At 44.6% G+C, this 24,981-nt stretch overlaps 3 protein-coding genes across 3 annotated transcripts; all 3 read left to right on the top strand.

Moving 5' to 3' along the window:
• Positions 1-1,322: 1,322 nt before the first annotated feature.
• Positions 1,323-4,505, top strand: CCR75_005264 (uncharacterized protein; the record flags this gene model as incomplete). The annotated part of the gene is made up of 1 exon (XM_067963346.1): positions 1,323-4,505. One exon carries the CDS (start codon positions 1,323-1,325, stop codon positions 4,503-4,505), a length of 3,183 nt encoding a protein of 1,060 aa, XP_067818354.1.
• A 718-nt stretch (positions 4,506-5,223) lies between these two features.
• On the top strand, positions 5,224-7,179 carry CCR75_005265 (uncharacterized protein; the record flags this gene model as incomplete). Its single annotated transcript, XM_067963347.1, has 3 exons — positions 5,224-5,327; positions 5,374-5,539; positions 5,611-7,179. The coding sequence occupies 3 exons, from the start codon at positions 5,224-5,226 to the stop codon at positions 7,177-7,179; spliced, it is 1,839 nt and encodes a 612-aa protein (XP_067818355.1).
• A 12,256-nt stretch (positions 7,180-19,435) lies between these two features.
• Positions 19,436-21,815, top strand: CCR75_005266 (uncharacterized protein; the record flags this gene model as incomplete). The annotated part of the gene is made up of 5 exons (XM_067963348.1): positions 19,436-19,575; positions 19,640-20,028; positions 20,111-20,289; positions 20,364-20,465; positions 20,540-21,815. 5 exons carry the CDS (start codon positions 19,436-19,438, stop codon positions 21,479-21,481), a joined length of 1,752 nt encoding a protein of 583 aa, XP_067818356.1. The 3' UTR covers positions 21,482-21,815.
• Positions 21,816-24,981: the final 3,166 nt, after the last annotated feature.

Raw genomic sequence — 24,981 nt, 5'->3', positions numbered from 1 at the left:
CGCTGTGCTCTCTCTGGGAAGCCTCCATCCGATTCATCCGATCGGAAATGTCCCCGAGGACAGCGAGCACCTTGTCCAACGCCGTTGCGGGCGCTGCCGACTTTTCTTCCAAATGATGGCCGTCGTCTCCTCCAGAGTCGCCGACCACCACAGTCGGTGCAGCTTGTTTGGCTGCGCCGCCAACACGCTTAGTTGGGCTCATAACATGTAAGAAGTTGGTAGTTTGTTTGCACTTGTGCAGAAGATGTGGGAAGTAAAAGTGAATATATTAGTGTTAACTACTCTCCTTTGTCAATAGTACAACATGCATTTCCAACGGCACTGCAAGTTGACCAGGTCAAGTCGCACATGGTGTCCGTCTCTCCCAGTCCCATGTGTCACCTTGTCGCATGGCGCCCGTCTCTCCTCGACCCTGGTCTTGCGCTTGGACCTCGAAATCGCCATGACCTGTCGGGACTGATATCTTTTAACAACATGGTCCTTTCATTTGCCGGACATTGCCCGCAAACGGCGACACGACCATTCGTTCGAATAACGCGCGTTGGCTGGAACGGTTGTGTGCTACCAGTCTGATGCGGCAATTCTTGAAACGGTCGTATCGACGGTAATTTAAGCATGTAACCTATGACGAGGACGAGAGCGCTTGGAACGGGGCGAGTAGGCGTCTGTCTCAGGATTCTTCGCATACGTGTGGGATTGTCTTGAAGCTGGTTTTAGTCGGTTTCTGTATCACTGCTGGGTCCTTCAACGCTGGCATGTGTTGACCGATGGATTGCTATCATTCTCATCGGTCTATTGGCCTGTATTGTCTCCGTCGATTGATGAAGCTGAGGATTGCTTCCTGTTGATGGAGGGTGATTTCCAGGGTTTGGTTTCCTTCGTTTTTGTGTCCGAGCTTGGCCCAAGCTCAGCTAACATTTGCTGCGTGCGCTCCTATACGATCACAAATCTCGGCCTTTTCAGTGAGCACTCATACGGCTACCCGGGCATCAAACAATTATCGCACGCATTTAAAACTCATACATACAAACGACAGATACAAGACGGCGTATCACTCCACCTCAAAGCACGCAACTGGGCGGCTATAGAGCAGTTTTTTTGTTTCGCCTAGTACACGTGTAGGAGAAAAGCCTCGTTCGGTACTAAGGGCAGTCCACACCAATCTCCTCGTGATTGAGTTATAATGGCTCGGCAATAGCGGACACGGACGTCTATGGGCGCCTAAACTTGCTCAAAAGGCAACCTCAACACTCGCTATGCAACCGTCCCTCATACTTTGTCTAATCGAAGGCTGTAGTGACATGTCACTGAATTAATTACCAATGACGAGCATGCGCGAGCTGTTCGTTCAGAGCCTTCGCGCAGTAGAGCCTCAGCGCTCTGCCGCCCAAGACGACTTGCAGCAGCTTCAAAATGCACCAATTACGGCGCCGATTCTCGGTACAGTGTTGGATGTGTGCTTAAAGGTACCCAATGCCGACGGAACGCCCTGCAACCTGGGGCAACCAGACTCGGAGGATTCAAATGTGCGTCTACTAGCAGTTATATGGCTTAAACAGTATTTAAAAGGTCAGTGGAGAGCTTCGAAGGAAAGGAGTTTGCTCTTGGACGAAGAGCGCGCGCATATTCGCAGCGCGTTGCTGCTTGCAGCGCTGCACGAGCCGCAGGAGACGGTCGCACTTCACTTGTCATTGATTGTCGCCATGATTGCGCGCGTTGATTTTCCTACGCAATGGAGCTTTGACGGGCTATTTCCAATCATGCTCCAGCCCTTAGAATGTTTAAAAGAAGCTGCAGATCCGATAAGAAACCAAAGAAGTGTGAATCTTTGTTATCGCGTGGTCAAAGAGCTGGCAGCCAAGCGTCTCATGCAGCACCGGAAGCAGTTTGCAATGCTCAGTATGGAGATGCTGCCTCTCTTGATGCAATTTTGGTCGATGACAGCTACAGAGCTTAATGACGTCCTACAAACACAAGGACAAGCGGCTACGCAAACGAACAATGAAAAGGTAGCGACGATTGCGTTGTCTTTATTGACCAAAGGCGTTATTCAATTGAACGTGTTATCGACGGCCACAAAGCTTATTTCAACAATGCTATTAAACGCATTCCGAGATCTGGCTGCACTACAGAGTGGAGAAGTCATGCGATCTGTGTTTATTGAGTTTTACAATCAATTGGAGAGGTTGGTGAGATTTCGACAGGCGTTGAGTGTATTAATCGAAAATCCTAGTGGTTTTGCGCTTACTTCTGACTCGAAAATAATAGTCCTGGCACTGGATAAATGCATGCATCGCATTGCTGTCACAATTTTGGGTGTGCAAAAGGCATATCCGATAGAGTTCCGCGAGCACCTGCAACCGTATCTTTCGTTTTTCTGGAACGTTTGTCACGTGTTTGCAATGGCACCAGCTCATGCATCACCTCGACAATTACAGATTGATGCACTTCAATACTTTGCGAATGTATTAGCTTGCCGATTGTACAAAATCAGGGATATGTCTGGTCCGAGATGCTCAACACAAATCATCTCGAAAGTTATTACAGCTACTGGAGATGTTGCGCTGACGAATGCTATATTGTTCGAAGCACAAACAGAAATTAACGCTTTCTTTACCCAAGTGGATAATCGCTTTGCGTCATTGCTGAAGATGATGGTAATGCCGTACATGGTTCTGAACGACAAGGACTTAGCTGAATGGCGGAGCGAGCCAGAGGCCTTCTACACTGTCATGGAAAGCTTGACAGCGCAGGAGTCGGTGCGCGCCTGTGCTGAAAATGTGTTTCTTACACTAGTGCAAAATTATTCAGAGCAGACTATTTCAGCACTTATCCAGATGACTTCTGATGCATCGACGTATCTAGTTGATCTCGGTCGTGAACGCCCTATGTATGCCAATACTGATCGACGAGTTCTCGATATTGATGCCGTGCTCGTAGCTATTGGTTTGAGCTGTTACGACCTCCACGATTGCTTCGAATTTGAGCCGTGGTTCTTAACTAATCTCGTGCCTATTCTCGTTCATCCAGATACAACCGTTGGTTCGTTTGAAGGACTGCCTATTCTTCGATTTCGCATCGTTTGGCTCGTAAGTTGCTGGCTTGCACAGCTTTCGGCAAGTGTTCGACCACCAATTTATGATGCACTGTTAAATTTGACGACTTTCATGCACGAAGCCAACGCCGATGTTGCGCTCAAGTTACGCATTATTCAGACGCTGGAGTCTATGCTGAACGACTGGGGATTTGAATACGACGCATTTTCTCCATTCCTTGCACGGTCACTGGAGTGTTTGTTCGCTCTTTTTCAACAGGTGAATGAATCTGAGAGCAAAATGAAGGTACTGGGGTGTCTTGAGTCAATCATCCAAGCTTGCGGTGCACATATCGTTAGTTTTTGCCGCCAGATTATAGCAATTCTTCCTGCCCTCTGGGAGAATGAAAGTGATGCGAGCAACTTGGTGCGTGGTAAAGTTCTCCAGCTGATGGCAAAGTTACTGTCCAGTGTCAATGAAGTACCTTCCGGTGAAGAGGCTGGCGGCGTGGAAGCACTACCAAGAATGTGCGTGCAGGTGATTCGTTATGCAACCGACGTATTAAATCCGGATGCAGTCTTTTTAATTGAAGGTGGACTGCAACTTTGGAAAGTGACTCTTGAAGTGTCTACGATGTACACTGAAGAGCTTCACGTACTCTTTGGCAGTGCATTGCGTTTAATGGAGCGCGATTGCGAACACATAGTGTTAGTGTTGAATCTATTGGAGCGCTACTTGCTGCTAGGCAATATTCAGTTCTGGCAGGCTTATCACGCACCAATATCTCAGCTTTTTCTAATTGTGTTTGCTAATGTGAAGGCTGAAGCATCTCTTTTAATTGCAAGTGTAGCCGAAAGAATCATCAAAACGATCCCAACCAATCAACTAGCAACATTTTCACCAGTGGTGAAGACAATGGCAGAATCATGCATAAATTATAAGCGTGGAAGGGCCAACCAGGAGCGAGATTCGGTAATTGGTGGTTATCTGAGTGTTGTGGCCCGATTGATGGTCACTAGCTTGGATTTCTCTTTAAATACTTGTTGCAATGATCTCGCAGTGCTGTTGGAGCTCGCTAACGTGATGCTTCGATTATTCTATACAGTGGGGTCATCGTCTTTGACGCCTTTACAACGTAAAGTTTGGGCGCTTGCATTATTGTCCACTCTAACGTTGAAAGAGCATTCTTTTTTAGACAAGACTGGTCAAATTTTGGATCTTTGTGCTGAAGTAATTGATGAGGAGCAAGAGATCACTGCCGCCGTCGACAGTGATAAAAGTGGTGGTCAAGTCGGTGTATTTTGTTACAAGCAACAACCTATCGAACAAGACGCCTGTATACTTGCGTTAGACTTGAAGAGCTTTGTCTGCAAACAGCTGAATGCCTTGGCATCAAATCTGGGTAGTTCACATTTTGATAATTTATTGCAAACAGTGGACGCGTCAGTGATTCGCAAGTTGTATCCCTGATCGAATGCTTGCAAGACACGAAAAGACAAATTGGAATTTTAAGTATTAGCTACGACAAAGGTGTAGATAGATTAAGCTTACGAATGTTTAGTAACATTTGGCACATACTGGAATTTTTCAGTAGAGGACAACATTATGATTCATTGGCTCAAATTGCTTTTCTTGGCCATTGTGTCGAACCATGGCAAATTTAATTTATAGGAATAACATTCCGAATAAGAATCGTATTATACACTTTCTGCCAAAGGCTTCGATGCAAAGTATTGCATTGCCATCCCACAAGCAAATTATAAAATGCCAACTGGAAACATAAGTAAGCCTAACGTTCGCTGCGGCGGCGCTAATAATCTTTATTGCAAATGTTGTATGAGTGATCTGGGCGCAAATGAAAATTGCACTTTAATTGACTGAATTCAGTCGAGCTGTTGAAGATTCTGCTAAGCTGCGGTGTCGATGAAGATTTTGATACCTGATCGTGCAATGTGCTTCTTGATGCAGGGATGGTGGTGTGCAACGATCTTAAGCTTATACGCTAACAAACGTAAATCGGAGCTCCAACCAAACCGATTTGTCATCATTATTTGTCAGAAAAAAAGTTGACATGTCAACGAAGAAGGCAAAGATGACTGTTTGGTTGTGGCGATTTCCGGCAAAGGTCTTAATGTGAATCTTTAGAGGAAAGAATAGATAAATACATTACACACGCTTAAAGCCAGTAATGTTTGGCCGACCTGGCCGGATTGGAGTCCAATTTTCTGGCAAGACGCTTGAAAAAGGTTCTGGTTTACGAAATATCAATGCTCTTAATGAGGATGTCAATTGGTACGTTGTACCTATTATTGAGGCTTTAAGATTCCCCCTTGAATAGGAAAGTAGCAAATTGGTGTAACATGCGGCGCTCGAGTTTAAGACCGCGACAAATCGACATCCATGCGCGCATGAAAATCATCCGCGAGGAAGAAGACTTGGAAGTTGAAGATGACCCTGCAACGGGCGCCTCACAGCCTCAAACTTCGTTTCAGCAGCTCGTTGCGGTACGCCTTTATTCACCTTAAAATTTAAGATTTATGTCGTTTTTATCGCAATTGCCAATTGACATTATTAGAACTTGAAAGCCCGCCAACAAGCTGTGGGGCAATCGAAACGCAAGAAGAAAGACATTCCCATTCCCGTGATCCTTCTAGTGCCAACATATGACATTTCCGTACCTGCAGACTTTGATGTGCCCACGTCTTACGTACGATTCCAGGCTCTGCCTCGAGATGAAAACGTCGTCGGATTCGAAGTTATGGGTCCTGAAACCCAAAAAGTTGAAGTGGATTTGGATTTGGAGGATATGAAATGGCTTCGACATCATTCAAAGTACGGCCTTGACGGAGATCCCCGTTATCAATTATCCCAAGAACAATTTGCGCAAATGTTAGACGCTCTGGAAAAGGCATCAGCGTTGCTGAATCCAAATGTAATGACACTGGCAGAAGCGGAAGATGTTTTTGCAAAGAGATTAGGCATGCACAAGACGCCACTCAATCGCGTCACGTGCGACGTGTATGCGTACTGGGCTACAAAGCGGCAGAAATTACGGCGTCCGTTGTTGCGGCGCTTTTGGCGTCAAACGCCGCTGAATGACACGAATCCGCATGCTGTATTCCGACCTCGTGAAAAGGAGCGATACAAGTTACGAAAACACCGCAAGAATGATCTTGAAGGATTTAGAAAGTTGCAGCAGCTTCGTGTTGATTTTGAACGCGTTAGGAGATTGTTGGATCTTGTGCATCGTCGAGAGCGAGCTAAACGACTGCAGCTAGACTTTTTAGATGAAATACGGCGGCAAGCAGAGCATGAGCTCACAAGTCGTGGACCAGATGCTGCCGTGCGTAAGCTCGTGATACCAGTAGATGAAGAGCGTGAACGCCACAAAAAGAAGAAGAAGAAAAAGAAAAAACATCGCGATACAGAGAACGGCATTGATTATTACGCTGGATCTTCCGCTCTTGGAGATGCCAAAGTTGGGGTGAATGAAGAGCTTGGAGCTGCTGTGGTTGAAGGGCCTCAAATTGCACCTTCATTCATGGAATACGACACTTCGGCAAATTTTGTGATGGAGGACATCACAGATACGGATGGCTCGCCTCGTCGGTTGCGTGGCCCGGTGTACCCATCGTACCCATTGTCTCCCCCGCGATTGATGGCTGCAATATTTCACCAACCGCCGAAATATCGATGCCGCGGGCGCATAGGCCGTGGTGGTAGATTGATCATAGACCGGATCCCAGTTCCATCTTCGCGGTATTATAGCATCACCGAGACAAATGCCCCCACGCTTAAAATAACGACTTCGATGCCTGGTTCCACAGTGTCAGGAATAACAGCGCCCCAGACTGGTGTGGCCGGTGTCATTAGTTCAGATTCGGAACTTGGTCTAGCGACTACCAATGGAGCGATTCTTGTTCAAGACTTGTCAGAACACCCGCCGAATGAAAAAATTAAAAGTGTGACGTCAACGCGGCTGGATCAAATATACGACATGAGCGATAGTGAGGACGAAACAATAGAGTCGCTATCTTTATCAGTAAAGGAGGCAACCACAAGCATTACAGCAAGTGGCGGGAAGAGTCTGCCAACAGCACTTACAGGACCAGGGCGGGGAGTGAAGTTCACGCTTGATATCTGAGACCGACGAAATGACGCCAATCCATGGCTGAAGAATATGAGCTTTATGGAAGATGCCAGATTTTAAACTCATGGATCTTTCATACTTTTACTAATCAGTGTTGCATTTTTGTAATTAAAGTACGAGCTTTCGTGACTTTAGGCGTAACAGAAAAATAGTATCATCTTTTTCTTCATTGGCTTGCGCCTTCATCTTGACATAATTTTTTCAACGTCGTAATCGTCAAAAAATTTTCCCTTTGAATTTGCTATAATATATTCAAATTCATATCTCGAAACAACCAGATGGTCGCTTTTAAAGTGATACACATGGCCGAAAGCTAAGCCGTCCGTAGAAGATTCCATCGGCACTGTCGTCAATAATGACAGGCCAGCTCTTGTTGTCATATACTTGTGAAAGGCAAAAGCTGTTGGAAGACGTTTTTAATGTGGCTTACATGAAAGTGGAGGAGTTTCGGTGATGGGAGACTGTCGCGGCCACGACGTCAGTGAAATGACCGCGCTGTGGTTAAAGTGAACACAATGTAGGGAGGTAGAGCGAGTGAAGGAACACCGCATGAAGGGAGCTCAAAAAAATTGGTGGTGGCAAATTCGGTGGTGCTGGTGCACTCTGCGGTGCAGCCGTTTGGGGCATCGCCTGGCCTTGCCTCATAGCAGCATACTCTTGATGCTGTCGATACATAGAGCTCTAAAACTGCGGAACTCTCAGCTGCTTATGGTAGTACCGCTCCGCAATACCACCCAGTCTCTTGAGCTCCCTTCATGCGGTGTTCCTTCACTCGCTTAAGCTGCGAAAGCTCGAGACGAGCCATGCGATCTTGCATGGCGGTCGATGGTTCGAGGATCTTGAAATTCACATTGCTGTTTCATCGACCACCTCACGCGTGCCTGCCTCTGCGGACTCGGTAGATGGTGACATGGACCTGATTGCGGTCGCCCGGTGTCACAAGCGTGCTTTACTGCGCGCAGGGACTACATGCGTTTTTGGGCTCATAACCTAATAAGATTCCTGTGTAAAAAAACAGCCTCTTTCTTTGAAAATAAATGTGAAACTGCTACTGATTTTGTATATGTATTCCTATACCTCCCTACATTGTGTTCACTTTAACCACAGCACGGTCGTTTCACTGACGTCGTAGCCGCGACAGTCGTCCATCACCGAAACTCCTCCGCTGTCATGTGGCTCACATGACAGCTTTTGCAACATACAAATCTGATCGTTAGTCGTTGACAGATGCAATCACGACGTTTATGGAAAGATTATTACCTGGACTTGCAAGAAACAAGGTGACGTTTCATTGTCGACAATGGAAGCAGAATTTGTTGCCGCATCCCGCCAAACGCGGCTCGTGAGCTTATTGGAGTCCGGGAATTGCTGCAGGAGTTGGACCTCGTAATTGTGACTCCCATGCCAATGATGGTTGACAATCAGGCTGCCATCAAGCACTTGGAGAGGAGTCATACCTGCGAAAGCAAAAAAAAATGATATAAGGGTCAAATTTGTGTGTGATCAAGCGAGACGTGGTATAATAGCTCTTCAATGTGTACCTTCGGAAGTGGTGTCTACCAGCCATGTGGATTTTTTTCCCTGAGTCGGTGCCGTACCTTATGTTATAGCCGTGCCGAATAAATTTCGGCAAAATGGTAAATATTTACTTGTTATAGCCATTACAAGATGTTCTCGAGCTGTAAGAAGAGTGGCTCGGGTATAGAGCCTACTAGAGGCGCACAGGGCGCACGTGGCGGCTGGATGCGGCCTACTCGGGTAAAACATTAAAACCCAGAATAATTTCCCTTTTCCATATTGTTAAAAAGCTTAAATGTCAGATTTATCTAATCAATAAAGATTTTCACATAATGTTATCGTTGCATTTATACCCATATTGTTATGATATTGTCTTGGCGGGATAAATCAGGCCCTGCAATTTTGCTGAACTCGTAGTGGAAAAAAATACCGTCCGTATCCTTTGATATTTATGAAAGTAAAGCTAGCGACAGTAAAGGGTTCTATCGACTCTATAACTTCAGCTAGATCGATTTAATTGTAAAGCAGAGATAACGCGTCGCAATTGAATTCTTAACAAGTGAACGTGCGCATTGGAGCGATGGTGGCGGTAGCTAATAAGCAAATGTAGCTTTTATAAAGATTCCTGTGTAAAGAAACCAACCACCTCTTTTTTGACTGTAAATGTGAAGCTGCTACTGTATGTAGTACAGTACCAGCTTCACATTTACAATCAATGAGTTTTTATATGTATTCCTACACCTCCCAACATTGTGTTCACTCTAACCACAGCGCCGTCGTTTCGCTGACGTCGTAGCCGCGACAGTCGCCCATCACCGAAAATCCACCACTCCACATAAAAACATCTCCCAACACTCCTTCTCGGCGGTGTTGTAATGCAGGTTAAGAAGAGCGCGCAGACTGTCGAGCTTGTGCGAATCCAGCGCCTTCGTCAACACGTCAGCAACCATCTTGTCCAATGTAACAGCTTTTTAATCTCATGATTTTTTGCAGATTTTGAACATCTGGTATTGTAATAGTGCAACAGGCTGCCGTTTGTTGTTTGATGGACAAGTATGATCTGTTCTCGTACTGTAATAAGACAAGATCTGGCTGCCGTTTGCTGTGCAATGGACATGTATGATCTGCTCTCGCAAATGTTGTGCTTCTAGCATTTTCTGTAATAATAGATAGAACGTTTTCTGCTTTTAGTTAGCTTTATCCTTGTGAGCTATTTGAAAATTTGCTAAATGAAGTACTTTCAGCTACCCTTACTATTACTGCTGTTTAAGCCACTTTGACTGACCTATATCTCGTATCATCTCTCATCTAAATGACGATAATACTGGTGGATTCTGATCTCTTGTACTTCGTCTTTTGTTTTATAAATGCAAGCCAGTCTGACTGACGATTAAATTGTTGCTTTCCAAGTGGCAATTAATTATTTGAACGTTCACGGTTTCAGTGTCCAAAAGCTTGATTACTTTCGGAATCGGACGATTAAGATACTGTTTTCTGCTTACAACTCAGTCGAATTGAATTTCTATATATATATATATATTTGAAAGACATTAACTTCGTTTAGACGACATTAAACATCACCTTGTTTATCTCGAAGGACGCAAATTTGCCCAAGTATTTGCGGCAAGAAAAGGGAATGTCTAGACCCATCCCAGGTTTTGCTAAGCTCACTCACCGAATCTTAAGGTATTTTGATTGGCTAATTATATCTCGTTTTTTCGCCGGGGTGGTTTAGACATGAAATGCTTTAAAATAGTCGAATGGCGGCTGCTGACGAACATGGGCGCGTCTTTGTCTTTTTCATTACTAAGCATCGCTACTCATTAGTGCAACATATATGTGTACCTATCATTATTATTATAATCAGCTGCTGCGTTAATCCCAAGTGGAAGACATGATTGTAACCTGCAAGGATGAGACTGTTCGCTGTATTGACATGAAGTCACTGTAACGGGGTGTCCCGTTTCATAAGTATTATTATCTATAAAAGAAATTACAATTATTATTTCCTATAAGAGGAAATAAATAAAGAAATACAAAATTATTATCTTTTTTTAATTTTGACTTAAATAGTTCCAATATTTCCAAACTGAATAATAATGACTCAATAAGACATTATCTCTGTTGATTGGTTGATTTGAGTCTAAATCAAACCCGCCAATCGTTATAAGACACGATTGTGCGGTGCGGAAGAAGGCGCCATACGTAGTTATTTATTAATATAATAACTTCAGTAGTGGATAGAAGATCGTTACGTAGGAAACTAAACATATTTATATAGTTTTACATTTTCCTAATTATGATCCTTTAAATTTCCATTGGTTGCTAAAGATACTTATCTCCTCTCTCTCTGGACCCTGTCTTCATGAAGTTTTGGGGCACATAACCTTCACTGTTATTTGTGTAAGGTCAACTATTACTTACCAGTACTAGTGAAAGGTGCCCCGTTACCCTGGTAGCTCTTCATTGTCCGTTCAACGACCCACGCACGCTCCATCCAACATGGACATGTTGGATGAAGAAGGAGGGAGCTTCCAAGTCCCTCAAGAAGCTTATCAAGCGACGCGTGAGAAGTTTACTCATTTGAGAGAACTCGAATGGAAAGCGATCGAACGAATAAATTCGGTCGTAGAAGAGCCAGCCGTTGGCGCTATGCTGTGCAATCTGGGCAGAGATGAACAGCATCGGTCATACCGAGTTCATTTAACAGGAAATCTACGGGTCCAAAAAAAGTTGCCTTGCTTCACCAGCAAGGCTTTTAACACACAGGGTAACTGTATTTATCAAAGGTCCACAGGTTCTGGACATCCTTTTTATATCGTCCTCGCCTCGGAGGACGATATGCACCCGAGTGGACGAAAGCCTGTTTCAGGCTAATGTCCTCCTGTTCCGCTTTAGAGATCGCTTGGTCTAGCGACTTTAAATCTAGCCAGAACAGATGGGTATTAACAGGTCCAACTGCAATACCCTTCTCGTATGTGGAAAGCAAGAAACCTCGCTCTCTAAGTCAGAAACAATTGCAAAAATGCAATCGTTGTCAAAAGACGGGTCACGAAGCCTATGAGAAAAGTGCTCAACGCCCAGTGCCAAAAAACACTGAGCGAAACGATCGACCTCCCAGAAGCAATAGCGGATGACGCGGATCCAAAGCTGTTGCGAAATCGCAACGATGAGGCGGATCGTGAAAAAAAGTCAGAGTCCATAGGTGCGGAGCACCCTACTGATCTAGCAACGTCAAAAGAATTTGCAGGCCTTCTGACGAAAATTGCTCCTCACACACAACCATTGTGTGTAACTGCCTTAGGGGATAAGGTTAACTTCATCACCTTGAAAACAAAAGTGTCAAATAAGTTGCCACTTAAGTATCTTGTCGATTGTGGGGCGTCGAATAATTTTATTAGACGCTTATTGCTAGAAGATCGCAGACTCAAATTTATTGAGCGCGATACCCCTTTAACGACTATGACAGTGCGCCTAGCAACAGGCGCATCAGTAACGGTCAAGAAACGTATAGTTGGTATCCAATACACGTTAAAGAGTAAATAGTACGAAGATGATTTCATCGCACTAGAAATAGATCACAAATTTGATGTCATCCTTCGAGCCACGTATTAATTGGTAGCATCAAGCCGTGACGATGCCTGTCTCTTTTTCATCAGATGGCCAAATAATGAAGCTTTTGGAGCGTCCACAAGCGTGTGGATGTCCTACAAGTGAGTGCGATGGCCTCACTTGTGGTTTGGTCGTTAGCATGATTGCACAAGACATCAGTGTGAATACCCAACACATTGTGGAGTTAGATCCCGACGGCTGTTCACAAGCACAGGCAGCGCCAAAGGTCCACCATTGTGACGTGGACATAGCCACCGACGGCTCTGCACAAGCACAGGCGTTATAAATTTTCTTGGATCTGCTTTCTTGGCAAGCATCCTTGTTTCGTACTACTCAACCTATTGGTCCAATTTCGACGCTGCCTAGGACATCCACACGCTTGTGGACGCTCCAAGACGTTCATCAAATGACCCTCTTTTGAACGAGAGACAGGTATCGTCATGGCTTGATCCTGCCAATTTATACATGGCTCGTACTTTCTGAGCCATGGCAATCCAACGATGACATCAAATTTGTCATCCGAATCAAGTACGATGAAATATATTTACCCTTTAACGTGTATTGGATACCAACTACAAGTGTCTTTGCTGTTACAGATGCGCCTGTTGCTAGGCGCGCTGTCATCCTCGTTAGGGGTATATCGCACTCAATAAATTTAAGTCGGCGATCTTCTAGCGGTTGGCGTCGAATATAATTGTTCGATGCTCCTCAATCGACTTCGGATTTAGTGATTTTTTAGCCAATATAATTTGCAAGGTGATGCGCGTAATCTCACCGCCCAAGGCAGTTACGCACAAATTTTGTGTGTTAGCAGCAACTTTTGTGAAAAGACTTGCAAATTATTTTGACGTTGCTGGATCAGTAGGGCCCGCCGCACCTACTGACCCCGACCTTTTTCTTACAATCCGCCTCGCCGTTGCGATTTCGCAACAGCATCGGATTCTCGTCCTCCGCAGTTCCTAGCGGAAATCATTTTTTTCGCTCAGTTTTATTAGGCACTGGCCGTGGGGCACTACACTCATAGGCGTAGTGGCCCGTCTTTTGACAACGATTGCATTTTTGTAATCGCTTGTAACTTGAAGAGTGAGATTTCTCGCTCTCTACATACGATAGACCCATGACTTCTGGACAGTGACATGTGTTTTTTTCATCAATCGGATGTTTCACGATACAACTGACCAGGTATCGTGTATGTTGGGCATAAGCGTGAATATCACGCTTGCCCTGCTTCAAAGCCAGGAGCTCTGCTTAAGCCCTATATTCGGCACGTGGCGGCTCATATGTTTGCCTGAGTCGGTTATCAAGGACCTCATACGACCAAAACACATACGGATCATATGGCTTGAGCCCTAAGGCTCAAGATTTGGCACGTCCGGCCAAGTTTGACATACCAAACATCTATTTTGTCGCAGATGTTGATTCGACGAAACATCTTAATGAGGAATTCACTTTGACTGCCTGAAACTTGAGATTTCGATCTTTAAGCGTTCAAGTCGACGCGAAAGCTTGGGCCCATTAGCAGCATTTACATGCTACTTTCTCTCGGGCCCAGTCGAGTTCATGTTGTATGAACTCGGCTATAGCTAATGTTGATCGTCTCTTTGTAGAGCGAAAAAAATGGTGCTAATGGGTGGCCTGTCTACGGTCGAACTTATACGTTCGACCGTTCTCCATTCAAGGTCACTCATGTGAGTGGAACTTTCACGGGTCGCGTGGAAGCCTTCTTGAGGGGCTTGAAAGCTCCCTTTTCCCTTCTTCATCTAACATGTCAAGGTTGGATGGAACGTGTGTAGGTCGTTAAACGGACTACGAAGTGGAACGGGGCACCTTTCACGAGAGATGATCAGTACTAGTTAACCTTACAATGATTGCAGTGTGGATTAGGTGACTCGAAACTTCACGTACACAAAGGTACAGAGGTAGTTTTTTTATGAAGCTAAGGGCCTTTAGCCTTAAAGGTCTAGACTAAGGCTTTAGCATAGAGAAAAGTAACACTGTATTAATAAATTTAGTGTCCTACTTAACGACCTTCTATCTACTACTGAACTTCTTTATTAATAACTAACTAAATATGAAGCCTCCTTGCGCACCGCACAATTGTGTCTTATAACGATTGGCGGGGTTGATTTAGACTTGAACTAACAAATTAATAGAGCTTATGTTTTATTGCATCAAAACCACCAAATATAATAATATTGGAAGAATTTAAGTCAAAATTAATACAGATAATAATCTTGTTCTTCTTAATCATTTCCTCTCATAGGAATAATATTTATTATTCCTCTTATAGGAAATAATAATAAGTTAACGCGACGCCCCGTTATACGCTTGATAGTATTCATTTATTCCCCTAATTTATTGGCTAAATTTCATCAGTAATCATCCCTCATCACTCACTAGTACCACTCTTGGCTTAAACACACTTACAAATTAAGCTCAGCTTCTTAATTAACTTGAACTGCGTAGTAAGGCAATTTAAAAGAGAAGCAGGGCTTTCATTTCGCAAACTCAGATTTCAAATGGTACTAAAACTTGTAGAAACTCTTCTGTGTGTGATATTTCACACACAGAAGAGTTGATAGAATGGGACTACATATCATGTGATGGTGGTGGCACTGGGTGTATATTCTGGGTGAGGCAGGCCGAGCGCGACCTTCAATGCAAGTACGCGTATTATGGCCCTTTTTATTGCAGTTCCTGCGTCGACGAGTCTCTAACTGATTTCCAACGCGCTCTACTGGGATGGATCATGTCGCGTAGATCCTGTTTGCCTCCCTCTTGTCTGACACCATCCGAAACCTGCAGTACTTGTCAAGCAATATCCTTTTTTGATGACTATTAGCAATCTAGAAAACTAAGAATCTGACTTTTTTACCTTTTGATGGTAGTGAGTTGAGTGGTAGTAGTTGTAAAAAGTAAGTGTATACTGATTTTCGTCAACGTCACTTTGAGTGCATTCTAGCCAATGAATTAGGGGGTGAGTGAATACTATCAAGAGGGTGACTAAACTCAAATGGCTCCCATAATAAAGATAGATATATTATATCATGACATATAATTCTATCAATATTAACCATACATGGTAATATTGTGACATTAACTAAGATTTCTGTTCATTGAATGATTTAGGCTTACAATCAGCTCAGCCAATCGCTGCAAGGCACGCTAATGGGCTGTGAGCATTCGTTCACTATACATAGTTTTCCTCAAAGTATTATACCTGTACTGGGCTGCATCCTTGGTGAACATGGTGCACGAGCAGACCCAGACAAAGTAAATCAGTAAAGGAATGGCCAATCCCACGGCATGTGAAGGATTTGCACCAATTCCTAGGGCTCGCTGGTTACTTGCATAATTATAGCAAGAATTATGCGGAGCAAACTAAACCATTATTTGATCTCCTTAAAAAGGACACAGAATGAGTTCGGTCGAAAGAACAAGAAGATGCGTTCACATTAGTGAAGCAATCTCTTGTAGAGACACCGGTCTTGGCATTGCCAGACGTGGATAAGCCCTTAAGCGTCGTCTGCGATGCAAGTAATGTTGCAATCGGCAGCGCGCTCATGCAGAAGTATGACGACGGCGTAGACCGTGTCATTTCTTATCAGTCCCGGCCTTTAAAAGCTGTGTAACTGAATTATCCTTTGCATGACAAAGAGCTACTTTAAATAAATTATGCTCTTGCAAGTTTCGGGTGCACCTACTGGGCACCGTACCATTTGTGGTTTATACGGATCACGCATCACTGCGGACCGCAATAAACTCACCGCACCTCTCGCCTAGAATGGCAAGATGGCTCACATTCTTCTCTGAATTTAATTTCAAAGTTGAATATAAGCCGGGTAAGTCGAATGTCTTGGCTGACGCTTTATCGCGCAGACCAGACTTTGAGGTTAGACACCAGGAAAGTCTGTCGAGTGCTAAAGCACAATTTCATCCGTCGACGTTGGCAGCCATGAAAGCATGCCCCGTGGAGAGCTCATTGGCTCTGAGATAAAAGAGACCTACAGTCAGAACGATCACTGTCGCCTACTGTTGGATCACTTTAGTGGACTTAAGGTTTCCCTTCCGTCGCACCTAAAAGCTAAGCTAAATCGCTTTAGCTACAGCGAACCCCTCATCTGAAAACTCTTACGAGTTCGAGGTACCTCTTCGGCAAGATCGCCCGTTCGCCGTTGACATTTTTGAGTGCCAAGCTCAGGGTCAACTCGCGTCAAACGACGCTTCCCACCACTTAACGTGGGATTAGGTGGATTTAAAGCCTCAGTGCGGCTTCGTTCCTTGGTTGTACGGTCAACCGAAGCACTGAAATATTGGCTAGGCCTTTCTTCGTTTTGTGGCATATATGCCGAACGTAACTGGCCTTTGGCCTTAAGGTTAGCAAATTCGAAGCAAAGCTTCCGTTTTAAACGAGCATCACCTCTATCCGCAGACTCTCTGATATTCCAGATATTACGGAGTTTGCGGGCCCGGTGAACCCATTTCTCAAATGAGACTTCGTTTTCAGTCATTTTTCGTTTGGAAACAAAACAATCGGAATTTCCATCACGGAGGTCACCGAAGCCCCACGGGCTTGATCACGTAAACGTGTCAGATACTGACTTCGCGTCATTACCTTCGGCGTAAGGTATTGCTCATGAAGAGCGTCGCGGGCAGCGATCTCCTCCGGCGTCCTCGCCGGGTCACCAGAGATCCAGATGGCCAAACTATGACCTGCTATCTCTATGAGACGCTCGTCCGCACTAAGCGATGTGAATCTATATTCATTAAGAGCCTTAGCTTTCGCTATCTCGGCAGCTCGACGACGAGCTCTTTCCTCTATGAGGATTATCTGCTCTTGCTCTTCATCGAGCGGATTCGTAATGATGTTGGACTCAGGGTCCCGTGTCCTGCTCAATGCAGTTAAGACATCAGCGGCACCACGTTCTGGGAACGGATTCGGGGCTCGCCGACGTTCATCCGGAGGAGAAGGTGTAAGCGAACGCCGCTCTTTTTCCTCCTCCTCTAATTGAGAGTGACTTTCAAAATCCACCATTCCCTCATCGTCGAGGAAGGTGCTCAGAGTCTTTGACTCACGCTTGATTGTCGTTAGACAAAGGAATGGAAAACACAACCAAACGGTTAGCTGTTTAGGTTCCAACCTCAAAGAGGTAATGAAGCGAATGTTGTCTCTCGGTGTCAACAGTCTGATGGGGGAGGGTGTTATGGGGCACACATCGGTTGGGGAACCGTTGTTATGGTACATTTACTTTATTGGTGAAATACCCTTTCATATAATTTTAAATAGTTTGTTACTCAAATCCCATTTATTATGGGGAATAAATGTGGTCGCCGCCAGATATAAATCTGGCGGCCAAAATCTATTTTTAATTAGCTAGGGTAAGGTTTTTAGATTTAAAAAATTGAATAAAGTGCAGTTCTTGTTTTGATCTTAAAGCGTTAAGTGCCTTTTTAAGGCTTGCGTATTGATCTGTAAGAGATAGAAGCCTTTCTAAGGTATATCCTCTTGGGCACTAGTTGCCACTTGGTTCTACGAACCCCTAAATCCCTTGAACTAGTATTCCTTAAGCTTTAATAGCTTGTACGACTCCCTGAGTTGTTAAACCCAGTAGTTTAATAGAACCAAGTGACTCTCTGAGTCTGAAACTCTTCCTCTGACTTTAGGAGCGAGATAGATCCGCTCCACGCCCACCACAACTACCTGACTGCACGCAAGAGAAGCTGGTTAAACCGCTTCCTCGCTGTGCTAGGGTGTGTGTCAAAGTAGAGCGTGGCCGCATTACGCCGTGCCCGACTACATACTTAGCTACTCGTAACCGTCCGCACGTCAGCGTACGCGAAGTATTCGAGGCACCTTACCTTCAATATAGTCAGTGAAGATTGACGAGTACTTTTTTTCAGCACTAGCTAAGGTGCCTCTTTACACACTTTACTGTTATCAGAGTAGGTTAGCTTGCACTGAAGCTGTTGATCAAATGTAACGGGGCACTACGGCTTGTACTGCTTCAGTACAAGTCCACTTTGCTCTGCTTCAGTTGCGAGTGGTGCCCTACGTTAATTGACGTACACTGTACGTGCAGAGGAAGACTTCTCTTAAGGCAATTAGCTTAGGAGAGTAAAATGAAAACTGTATTAATTATAATTAAGTGTCTCTTGTTTTATCTTTGTAAATGCTAACTTAATTATAATCTAATTCTAAACATGTAAATGAATTCTTATCTCTATCTTATAAGTAACTCTCTCTTTGATTACTCCTACAGCTGATTAGTCTGCGGAATAAATAGGTATAATGGTCTATACCTATTTATGGATAAGAATTCTGAATATTACTATATAAAGTAATATCCTCCAAATATTATCTACCTTTTAGATAACATATTAATTAACAACCTTTAAGTGTTAATTTCATGTAACGATACACCCCGTTACGTTAAAGGTGTCCCATTACATTTACGGTCGAGCATGTGGTATTAGTGCCCAAAGAACGAGCCCTTGGGCATTGCCTTCAGGAACAACACGTTCGCAGAATGTTGCTGTGTATGGCTCTAACGTTAAGAATTATATGGATAGCACTATCGTCAATTTTTTAAACGATTCTACTTTTTCGATGAACGGTACAAGTCATTTATAATGATCGGCTCAATCTTCTGATACATTGTCGGTCTTGCATCTTTACCGATTCATTCATAGAAGCAAGCATTATACGCACGATCAAGACGATTCCTAATATTGCGATTAGTTTGCCGGTATCCTCCTCTAGGATTACAGGTAGCGATCGAAATATATATACCTATGCCCGGACCCCCCTCAGTTCCAACGGCGGCGTCGAAATTGCACGACATGACACCACAATTGTATTGTTATCTCGTCATGTCTATTTTCTCAAAACGCAAACGCAGTTGAGGAATAGCAAGATCTTAATGCCGCAGCTCTAGTGGCTTGTTCACCATTCTTAAGTGAGATCCACGTAGATTCCAGGAGGCAGATAAGCGAATCTTGAAAACTGGTATTAAGTGTGATAAATAAAAATTAGAATGGGTTTTCGTCGTTTCGTGGAGCAGTGTGTACCACACTATGCCTCGCAATATAGAATTGCAATTCTAAATTCTTGCACGGAAACATGAGAACTGTTGTAGTAGGTGCAGGCTGGTTGGTCACTGCCTGCATGGCTCAGATTGCTGTTTTTCATAAAAGTGTGGGTTTGCATTGCACGAGAAACACCGACTGCGGCTATGTGCCCGCCTTGTCCTGTATATCTGGGTGCGTCCAATTATCAGAGTTCCGTACGGAATATATTGTGGCTTACAACTGTGACGTATTGCAGCAAGTGCGAATACTGCCGACTCAACTCAAATGACTGCAGTATTGATGGCTTCAAGCGCTGTAAAGCTGTTAAGACATGGAATGGATCCACAAACAAAACGCAGACGCAGCAAGCGCCCAATTCCGCTGGAGAGTCGGTGCCAGTTGCTTACTGCATCGAGAAAAATCTATTTGAGCCCTTCACATGGAAGGACGTGATGGCAACATATATTGCGCTACTAAGTACAGCACTTGGCTCTGGATGTGGTGTAGGTGGCGGCGGTCTTCTCGTGCCGATGTTTATTTTCTTTTATGGATTGAGTCCGAAGCACGCCATCCCGCTATCCAAGGCCACTATTTTCGGCAACGCTTTGTCTGCTTACTTGTTTAATATTGCTCGAAAGCATCCATGTGCGTGGATTGAATATTTTTGATTAAGATGTTGCTAATATTGATCTCAAAACTCACGTACAATACGTATTGCCGCATGCAGCTAATAAGAAATTTCCCCTGATAAACTATCAAGTTGCGGGCATCATGGAGCCAGCAACGCTAATTGGTAGCATTTTTGGAGTTATGATGAATCATGTGTTCCCGGACTGGCTGATTTTACTGCTTCTTGTCTCGTTGCTCTCATATACCACGTTTAAGATGGCTGTTAAGGGCAATAAGGTAAGGACTTTCCCCTTGGAGAGTCTGTTCTAAAATCACAGGAGTGTCAACACTGATATTCGCGCTTGCTGTAGATTCATGAGAAAGAATCAGTCCAGCAGCATGCGATTGCCAAATCGGTGCTAACAGGTGGCTCTAATGGCGGGTGCCGTGGCCGCCAGTGGTCCATCTACCAAGTGCGTATTTGTCTCTTTATTCTTTTCGATTGTCTGAAGATGAGCTCTTTCATCCAATACTATTGCTTTCTTAGCGTTTTAATGTGGAGATTGCTGCTCACCAATGGCTTGCAAAGACCCGTTACAACAAAAAGTTGCGCGATATTAAGGCTCAAGATGAAGCGGACCTTACAACGTGGCCACGTCTGTCCTCCAACTACAAGGATCCACTGGGTAGCTTAAATAAGCAAAATTTTGGAAGTTTCGTTTCAAGCAGCGACAAGATGCTGGAAAGACGCAAGTTTATTGAGCAGCATGAGATGAAGACCTTCCCAATAAAGTACGTTATCCCATTGGTAATCTCGTGGCTTGTAGTGTTGGTGCAATCGATGCTCCGTGGCGGCCACGGCGCTTCAAGTCTAATCGGAATCTCTTGCAACTCAGCGGCCTACTGGATCCTCACACTTTTGCCGCTATTGATTCTGTTTGCAATAACGCTTTGGACTGGACATCAATTGCGTCTTTTAAATCGTCTTAAAGTGTTGTGCAATTATCCATTCATTGAAGGTGACGTCCATTGGATTAGGCGTCGCATCCTGTTATTTCCGACGTTGTGCTCGATGGCGGGTGTGTGCGCTGGTCTGCTGGGCATCGGAGGTGGCATGGTAAAGGGCCCAATTATGCTTGAAATGGGTATTTTGCCACCGGTGCAATCGGCAACTGCCAACTTTATGATTTTGTTTACCGCATCGTCTACTACCTTACAATTTGCAATTAACGGCCAGTTCCCGGGTGAGATTCAGTACGATTATATTGCATGGTTCGCCCTCATGGGCAGCATTGGTGGGCTTTGTGGTCAAAAAGTGGTCGCGTGCTTGGTCAAAAAGTACAAACGCGAATCGATAATGGTCTACCTATTAGCTGCAACTATTGGTATGTCGGCTGTTGCCATGGGTATTATCAGTATGAAGTCGACAATTCGAGATTTTGCGAGAGGTGTGCACCTCGGATTTTCAGATATTTGTGATAGTGACTGAGTCAATAATCTGTTTGCTCGCCACGTCGTGGTCGACGTTGCCGTAAGGTTAATTATATCTGACTTGTTTAATGTAGAATTTATGAAGGAAGAGATTTTTAATGCGGCCTGTCCGCTTTTCTGTAACATAATTGCAAATATCATTTTAGAAATTTTCACTTAATATATTCAAGCATGCTTATTTCTTAGCCGTTCTTCTTCCGGTATCACCTGCTCACCATGCTGCTCGCAGAGCCTCTGCTGCGATGATTGCCGCTACTGCAACAATTAACTTACTGGCTAATAAAAGAGCTTACACAAAGCTATTGATGAGTCAGAAATTAGCCCCACTGACCTGTTAGAAATTGCGTTATTCTAGTCGTTTCACGCTATGTACGAAATGCTTGAAATGTAACGGGGCACTACGACTTGTACTGCTTCAGTACAAGTCCACTTTGCACTGCTTGCCTTACGTTACTTCATGTACACTAGTACGTGCCGAGGAAGACTTCTCTTTAGGACAACTACCTTAAAAAAGGTTAAATGAAAACTGTATTAATATAATAAGCATCGCTTCTTTCTATCACTTAGTTATGAACTAACACTAAACATGCAATTTGTAACGGGGTGTATCGTTACATGAAATTAACACTTAAAGGTTGTTAATTAATATATTATCTAAAAGGTAGATAATATTTGGAGGATTTACCTATTAATGAATAAGATTTCTGAACATTAATATATAAAGTAATATTCTCCAAATATTATCTACCTTTTAGATAATATATTAATCAACAATGTTTAAGTGTTAATTTCATGTAACGATACACCCCGTTACATGAAGAGGAACGGTGATAAAGGTGAAGTAGCGGCTAACGGCTTAGCGCCTGTCGGATTAAAAGTTTTGGTCAGTTTTGACTTTAGGAAGCCGCTCGGACACGAGAGAAAGTGAGGTAAGACAGATAACGCAAAGAATATAACAGGTCCAGTGCAACAGATTTCCCTTTGACTCTACAAGATTGCTATCGAGCCGGTATGAGCCTTAGCTCAGAGAAGAAAGACGACATCGACATGGCACAGGAACCGCCGACAACCAGTCACGAAAGGGCCACGTCGGAGCCTGCTGTGGTCGTCCCTCCTCACGCTCACGAACGGAGCGCGGACACCAATGCACTAGAGAGGGTTTTCACGATGCTGAGCGGCATGGACGAACGCATGAGGAAGATGAAACTGTCGCAGGCGAGGAATGCTGAAGACGAGCGCATGCGAGGCGCCGTTGCAGCGGTGTGTTCAGCTCAATGATCGGTGCTGACTTCGCGGGAAAACTACATCGAGACGCTCTCGACTGGTCAAGCTTGCGAAACCATCAAGCGCCGCGCCTTGTGGTGGAAAGGCTTGACAGGTTTAGGCCCACAATCATCAAGATACGCATCATTGCAAACAGACACCACGTCGCCCGCCTGCCCTTTTGCCCTCGTATTAGCAGCTGCCGCAAATCACAGTGCAAGATCCTAGGACATCTCAGTATCGGACTACGATGCAGGGCAGCGCAAGCTTACGATACGCAAGTTCGACGGGACTGAGGTTTACGTTGGACTCGGGTCTATTTTTTTATTGGGGAAAGACTTTTTGGCGACAGGTGGACATGGCTCAAGAGTCGTACGGATTTCTCTGGACCAAAAACTTGAGGACAGATGTACTAGATCTGTACTTAACAGGCACTGGGGAACATAATTTTATAAGCAAGTCGACACTTGGTGAGCTGTGCTACCGACTTTGCCGTACGTGATGCAGCGTATGCTTGACACGTTCAAGACCAATATCGCTGCGGCTCAAGCAATGAAGCTATTTACGGCAAAAAAAAAGACTTCAAGCAATCGTGGTCAGAACATTATTTGTATCTCGTCGCGGCCAGCGATGCAGCTGGAGGGACTGAGTAGCAGGTGATCGACAATATTGAACGCTATGCTTCGCCTGAATTATCAACAATTATGATGGCGAAGTACTAGACGCGTCGCGCCGACTACCTCGTGCATGCTGAAGAATTAGCGCACTTTGTGCTGATGATTGAGATGGAATCTCGAGCAGGAGGTGCTTTTGGAAGATAAGTAGTCGCTCATGTGGAAGAGTCGATGTTGCGAAAGGAGACACGTACCTGCTATGGATGTGGAAATAACCTGCCTTTCATCTTAGATTGTTGAAGCGCATACGCTGGCTAAGCTTGAATAATTATCGTTTCTAAAGCTGATCTAGAGCAGACTTGAAAGCATAGGAGCTTCTTTGCGGTTTCGCGTATTTCTAACGTTGGCATGACACATTAAAGCGGATTGTAGAAACAAGAAAATTGGCAACACAAGTGGGGGCCGTCGAGGCAAGGGCGGTAATTGGCGAAGGCAACAGTGCAAAAACTCGCGTCATGCTCAGTTGTCCCAGACGCTGTCGATCGTGAGCGTTACCGATTGTGTTGCGGACGAATGGATTCTCGACAGTGGGGTACAGTCGTCACATAGTCAACGACTTGTCTTTATTAAGAAATGCGAAAGTATGCGAACATGAGTGCCATCTGGCTGATGGCGGGTTAGTCGAGCTGTCACGTGTCGGTAGCGTGGTACTTACTGTGCTATCTGAAAGGCGACAGGGTGACATCACGTTGACTGACGTTTATCTCGCGCCAGAACTATCGCGATATATAATTTCGTACGGCAAGCTCGAGCGCAAGGGTACGTATTAGTGTTTTAATGGGACAAAGCGGGCACTAGCTAGGCGCAGCGATGGCGACATCATATTTGAGATATTTATGGCAAATACTGTACTTTACGTGGAGACATTGGAACTACTTCGCAGTCCAAGTACTCCAAGTGACGTTCTTATGGCAATAGTAACGCACGAAATATCGGACGAGCTGACCAAGGACATGCAGAGTGGATCACTGTACCACTTCCACCAGCGTCTGGGACATTTGGCATGACGCGGTTGAGCGGATTGCAAGAGGCCCGGCGTGTAGCATCAAGATTACGGACAATTCAATACCTACGTGTGTATCGTGGCTGAAGGGAAGCAGACCAAAATGCGCAGTCGCACAAGGACACGGGGGGGGGAGGGTGCACACTCGCCGATCGACTGTATAGGCGGCGTCATATGCTCGGACCATAAAGGCTCGATGACACCGAAGGACCGACTTGGAAACCTATACTTTATTAAATTTGTGGATCACAAGTCCAATTACTGTCGCGTATAAGAATATGGAAATGGCGGGGCTATTTTTATATATATATATATATATATATTACTCGCCAAGACCAAGGATCAAGCGGCGAAGAGATTCGAGCATTTGTGGTATTTTTCGAGCGTCAGTTCGGCTGTCGCGTACAGGTGCTAAGGACAGACGGAGGAGGCGAGTATAAGAAAGTTGACCTGTTTTGCAAGTGTTCATCGAAACGCTAAGAGTTTCGATGTCCCACACGTGCTGCATAATCATAACTTTGTTCTCATTCTGCAGGAAAACCCTGTAGCCCTTGGTTT

The sequence above is a fragment of the Bremia lactucae genome, linkage group LG6 (assembly GCF_004359215.1).
Source record: "Bremia lactucae strain SF5 linkage group LG6, whole genome shotgun sequence".
NCBI lineage: Eukaryota > Oomycota > Peronosporomycetes > Peronosporales > Peronosporaceae > Bremia > Bremia lactucae.
This window is presented reverse-complemented; position numbering and strand designations above follow the sequence as displayed.